This window comes from Salvelinus sp. IW2-2015, unplaced genomic scaffold (assembly GCF_002910315.2).
Source record: "Salvelinus sp. IW2-2015 unplaced genomic scaffold, ASM291031v2 Un_scaffold1132, whole genome shotgun sequence".
Classification (NCBI taxonomy): Eukaryota; Metazoa; Chordata; class Actinopteri; order Salmoniformes; family Salmonidae; genus Salvelinus; species Salvelinus sp. IW2-2015.
In genome coordinates, this window is record NW_019942745.1 from 256,145 (window position 1) to 262,458 (window position 6,314).

At 40.6% G+C, this 6,314-nt stretch overlaps 1 protein-coding gene across 1 annotated transcript; it reads left to right on the top strand.

Annotated features, from left to right (window-relative positions):
• The first annotated feature begins 4,818 nt into the window (after nucleotides 1-4,818).
• On the top strand, nucleotides 4,819-5,740 carry LOC139024174 (uncharacterized). Its single transcript, XM_070438739.1, has 2 exons — nucleotides 4,819-5,163; nucleotides 5,702-5,740. Exons 1-2 carry the CDS (start codon nucleotides 4,819-4,821, stop codon nucleotides 5,738-5,740), a joined length of 384 nt encoding a protein of 127 aa, XP_070294840.1.
• Nucleotides 5,741-6,314: the final 574 nt, after the last annotated feature.

The window sequence follows — 6,314 nt, forward strand, 5'->3', positions numbered from 1 at the left end:
TCAGGCTCCTTGTTTTGTTATGATTAGACAGACAGACAGATTTCACTTAAAAATTGCTTCAACATAAAGGCGTACCGCTAGCGGGACAACTTCCGGTGAAACTGGAGGGCGTGCAATTCAAATAAATAATCATAAGAATTATGGATATTACACATTTAGGTACATACAAGTGTCTCATATTGGTTGAAAGCTTAAATTCTTGTTGATCTAACTGCACTGTCCAATTTACATTACGCTTTACAGCGAAAGCATGGCATGCGATTGTTTGAGAACGGCGCCCCACATCAAAATATTTTTCCAACGGCACAGGTTTCATAAAATCACAAATAGCGATTAAATATTCACTTACTTTTTGAAAATCTTCCTCTGATTTGGCATCCAAAGTGTCACTTTCCTGACCTTATTTCCTTTGTTCTGTATTGTTTAGTTGGTCAGGACGTGAGCTGGGTGGGCATTCGATGTTATGTGTTTCTATGTTGGGTTCATTGTCAACTAGCCTGATATGGTTCTCAATCAGGGGCAGGTGTTTTACGTTTCCTCTGATTGGGAACCATATTAAGGTAGGCTGTTCTCACTGTTTGTTTGTGGGTGATTGTTGCCGTGTCTGTGTTTGTTCGCCACACGGTACTGTTTCGTTCGTTTGTTCCTATTCGTGCGTTCATGTTTTCAAGTTCAGGTCTGTTCACATCGTTTTGTTGTTTTGTATTTTGTCAGTGTTCTGGTTTGTTGATCATCATTAAAATTCGACATCATGAACATTTACCACGCTGCGCCTTGGTCCTCCTCTCTTCCACATATCGATGAGCGTAACACAAAGGTTCCCAGCTATAACATGTAGTGTCGTTTTGTTAGATAAAATCTTTCTTTATATCCCAAAAAGTCAGTTTAGTTGGCACCATCAATTTGAGTAATCCACTTGTTCAACATGCCAAGATAGGAATTTGAAAATGTAACCCTAAACTTTCTTTCAACAAGTCAAAATACATTTCTATTTACTCCTCAGATACCCTAAAATGTAATTGAACTATAATATTTCATACGGAAAGAAGAATGTTCACTAGGAAAACAATATTAGCAGGTGCGTGTCCTCTTCATCGTGTGCGCACACACGAATTTCCAAGTCTGTGTCCCACTACTATAACTCATATTTCTTACTCATTTTGGAAGGAACAAGCCTGAAACCTTGAACATTGAGTGGTGACACCCAGTGGAAGCCATAGAAATTGCATACTGGGAGCTAGATTTAAATATTTCCCTATACTTTCCATTGGAAGAGCATGGGCTCTCTCTCAAAAAAAAAAAACATTCTGGTTGGTTTTTCTTTGGATTTTCTCCTGCCATATCTATTGTGTTATAGTCTCCTACATTATTTTAACATTTCCACAAACTTCACAAAGTGTCTTCCTTCCAATGGTACCAATTATATGCATATCCTGGCTTCAGGGCCTGAGCAACAGGCAGTTTACTCTGGGCACGTCAGCCAGACAGAAATTGAGAAAAAAGGACCCTAGCCTGAAGAAGTAGAGAGGAGTTTGTGGGAAACTCTTCTAAGGTTGTGGTGCTTTCGCAGAGGAGAGACATTTATAGACTGTTCTGAAAGTCGTRCTCAGTCTTTCACACGGTAATAGTTCAAAGCCACCATATCTGTTTGGAAATAAAGTAACTTTGCCTTCAAGGATGAACTCAATATGCCTTTACCACTGATAGATCTGAAAGATCAATATGCAGCCATTATAAAAAAAAAAAATTGTTGTGCCACTGCCATCATGMGTCTATTACCTAACTCGGGTCAAAGTTCAAAAGCCATTGGAGTGGTCTCTTTCACAGCTTAGCTGAAGCAGTAAAATGTTGAAATAAGTGGTCCGTGAAAACCTGTATTGACTGGCACACCTCATCCTTAAACAAGGTCTAATGAAGGACAGACGAGGCACTCTGTATTAGATGTGACCAGGAGCATGAAGTGGCATTCAGCCAAGCAGGCTCGACCAGACTGACTGTTCATTCTATGGCAATGTTTCTGTCACCTTTGACCTTTTCACTCAAATATGTATATGTATGGCAACAAATGAAATGCCTTTACGTATTATGAGGGGTTGAGTATCTGTCCTTTACATAAGAAAAGGGCATTGGATTTTACAGMTTTTTTTACAATCTCTAGGACCCATTTCTCAATACTTAGGTCACTTTTTCAAAACTCTTCACACAGTGAGCACAACAGCAGTRTATGTGGGCTAAAATTGATAATTTTTCATTGCTTTGGCACAAAATGCATTCAATGACTACATCTTTCAAATTTCATGAATTATTTTCTCACTCAGACACAACCAACACCAAAACTCTATGTACCTARAGGCCACTTTTCGCATGTTTACATAGTCTTTTCAAAACTGTTAAACTTAAGTTCAAAACCTAACATAACACAAAATTATAATACCGTATTGAAATATATTCCAAATCTAAATATCTAAAAAATGAAATACTATCAAACCAATTAGACCAGCCACAGCTGATTCCCATTGTAGCGGAACACCTACCCAGGTYTTAGTCTTTCAATGACATTACCATCTATACAAAAGGGGACATCTGAGGAATAATGCTGTACTGTAATGTAAACATGGACCCTGCCAGAGATAGAGAAGTGGCTGACAGTGGAAGAAGAGTGGCTGAGAGAGGGAGAGGAGTACGTACGCATGGTGGAAGAAGACTGAGAGGAAGATCAAGAGCTGTAGTCTCAGATGAGATTAGGGCTACTATAATTGATCATGTAATAAATCACAGTCTATCAATGAGAGAGGCTGGTCTGAGAGTGCAGCCAAATCTGCAACGCTCAACAGTGGCATCTATTGTGAGAAACTTCCGGCAGAACACCAGGTAAGATGTGCATTCTGCAAGGACATCTGACTGAACTGCACATTACAGAAGGAAATTGAGCAATGCCTTAAAACCCACTTATGRTATTGTTTCTGATGACCATATCAACGATTGCAGTTTCCTGCAAAGCAGTGAAAATCCTACCTCTCCCGCCTGTGGGAGGTAACCGTTGTGTCCTAAGCAGAAATACAAAAACAATTACACACAAAACTCACAGAGATTTGGGACAGAGTGTTGGCAGACAACATTACATTTGGAAATATTCACAATGTAAGCATAACAACTAGTCCTGAAACAACATCAAGTCAGGATGAAGCAGTTGTACACTGTCCCCTTTTGTACCTGTATTTAACTAGGTATTTAACTAGGCAAGTCAGTTAAYAACAATTCAAGCAACTCAGGATCCAATATGTCTAGGCAAGATTACTATAAAATACAGAACTGGTTTTGAACAGAACCAAACAGGGCAGAGGCACACAATGGCCTGTTTTTAGGTATAATGTAAACTAGCGTAATAACCTCACTCTTTTGTTGCCTTGTGGATTTATTTTAGAGAGTCATGGAGATTGAAGCCAGGCAAACACCCCACATATTCATCTTTGTGGATGAGGCTGGTTTCAACTTGGCCAAAACACAGCGGCGAGGAAGGAATGTGATTGGGGAAAGAGCCACAGTGGATGTCCCGGGCCAGAGYGGTGCCAACATCACAATGTGTGCTGCAGTATCCTCTGATGGATTGCTGTTACASAAACRGCTAYTTGGGCCATACAACACCGAGCGTCTCATTTKATTCCTGGATGACCTCTATGGAAGGGTTGTGCCAAGTGAGGAAAGGGTTGCAGTGAGGCAAAATCGGCGAACGTTTGTAATTGTATGGAACAACGTGGCATTTCACCACTCTCGTGCAGTCACAGAGAGGTTTTCAGCCCGTCCCAGGATGGTGTCCTCCCACCTTACTCTCCATTCCTCAACCCCATAGAGGAAGTATTTTCCTCATGGAGGTGGAAGGTTTATGACCACCATCCACATGATCAACTGTCCCTCCTGGATGCAATGAACGCTGGATGCCTGGACATATCTGCAGAAGATTGGCAGGGATGGACCAGACATGCCAAAAGATTATTTCCTGGGTGTATTGCCCAAGATGACATAAGACGTGATGTGGATGAGAACATGTGGCCAAATGCAGAAGACAGCGATGACTAGCATTGCTACTGTATCTGTATCGGTAAATGGTGTATATACAAATTCTTGTATTTTGGAATCACTCAATGCCAAAAAATGACATCAAACATATTGAAGCATATTGCATAATGTCTGATTCATTCCTATAACATATGAGTGACACAGTGMGCTTGTTGGGTGACAACCTGTGCTAGTGTTATGGAAGAATGAGTTGATTTGAGACATGTATGAAGTGTTTTGGTAGTTTTAGTGCATTTTGGATGTGAAATTAACTGCTGCGCTAAGCTGAAAGTTGGTCAGGAGAACTGTGAAGAGTTTTGAAAAAGTGACCTAAGTATTGAGGTCCTAGAGATTGTAAAAAAAAACTGTAGTTAATTGTTCTGTGAAATAAATACGATTTTTATGTATCAGCAAAACTACTCATTAATGATCATCAACATCCCAAGAAAATCATTTTCAACTAAGAAACAATGAACAATGTTATAAAATAAGCCTCCGGTTCAATCTGCAAATATTACCAATACCTTTTAAAATCAACCGTCTATCTTTATTTCCCAAACACAATTCAATCACAATCACTTTTTTGTCTTTTAATAATTTTAAGCATATTTTAACACAGGCTTAACACCTAACAAAACAACACTTTGTACTTAAAAAAAKAAACATTTAAAATAGGCCAGGCCCTGTTGTTACCTCATATCCCAGCGATAAAAGCATTTGCATTACGTAGGGAAGAAAACACTTGAATTTGCTGAACTTACCATGGGCTCAACCATTGGCTCAACACTGGGCTCAACCATTGGCTCAACACTGGGCTCAACCATTGGCTCAACACTGGGCTCAACCATTGGCTCAAACACTGGGCTCAACCATTGCTCAACATGGGTCAACCCCATTGGCTCAACCACTGCTCAACCAATTGGCTCAACACTGGGCTCAACCATTGGCTCAACACTGGGCTCAACCATTGGCTCAACACTGGGCTCAACCATTGGCTCATCCATGGGCTCAACCATTGGCTCATCCATGGGCTCAACCATTGYCTCATCCATGGGCTCAACCATTGGCTCAACCCTTGGCTCATCCATGGGCTCAACATACTCCAAGGCAAACATGCACATTCATGCTAGGATTAAAACCTCATGTTAAAGCTAATAGAGGACCCCGACTGATGAATGGAACAATAACAAGGCAGTGGTAAACATGTCCTCCCTCACAAATGATTTAGTGCCCCCCTTGGGCAAATCAGTCTTATTTTTGTAAATGACGGATTTCTATGGCAAGATGCATCATTCACCCACGTTTCGTCAAAATGGGGCCAGTGCTGTCTGAGATATCGCGTGTGACGAACGTACGAACATACGAACGTACGAACGGATGGCGACAGATCCACAGTCCTCTCCCCCATTTCATCGTGGGGGACAATTATCTTCTTTGATTTATATAAAATATTATGAAACCTCTAACACAAATTCATTTGACTTAGTGAAAATCACTTTTTTTTTGAGCTAACTTTCTTACCACCTTTTCCATGTGGTTACTTCCTTCATAGTCTCCATGAAATTATAACCTTTTCCTAAATATTTGGTCAAATGATACATTTTGTGTTTGGTGGCTCAACTTACCCCACTCTCCCCTACCCTAGACACCGCCAGCAGCTCTGGTGCAGTGTATCGTCCTCTGACAGCTATCTACTAGTTTGAGTACACAGCAGGCCCAGGAAACAGGAACTGCTTCCAATAGCATTTGCCCTGTATTGGCACAGATAACCATAGATCAGCAATAACTTTATTACTAAAGAATGATCATCATTGCCAGTTTCTTTGATATACTGTATTTTGACACTATAGTGCCAGGTGTGAAATTACTTTGATTAAATTGCCCGTTCTTCTCTCACCTTTGTTTTGAGGACAAATACTGCATGAAGTGCATTTACTAATGAAGAGCATGGACATAAAGAACAAATTCTTATTTACCACCTACTGGTGAACACTGCCTTGTTCAGAGGCAGAACAAGAATGTTTTATCTTGTCAGCTCAGGGATTCAATCTAGCAACCTTTTGGTTACTGGCCCAACGCTCTAACCACTAGGCTACCTGCCTCTAACCACTAGGCTACCTGCTGACCCATTCACAACTGAGGAATTCCTTATATCGTAACACATCCTTACAGATAGGAACCTTTCCCATCCCATCGTGTGAGGATGGGTCTTTACAACAGCAAGACAGTAAGGGAGTGAACATAATCAAACCTTTCTG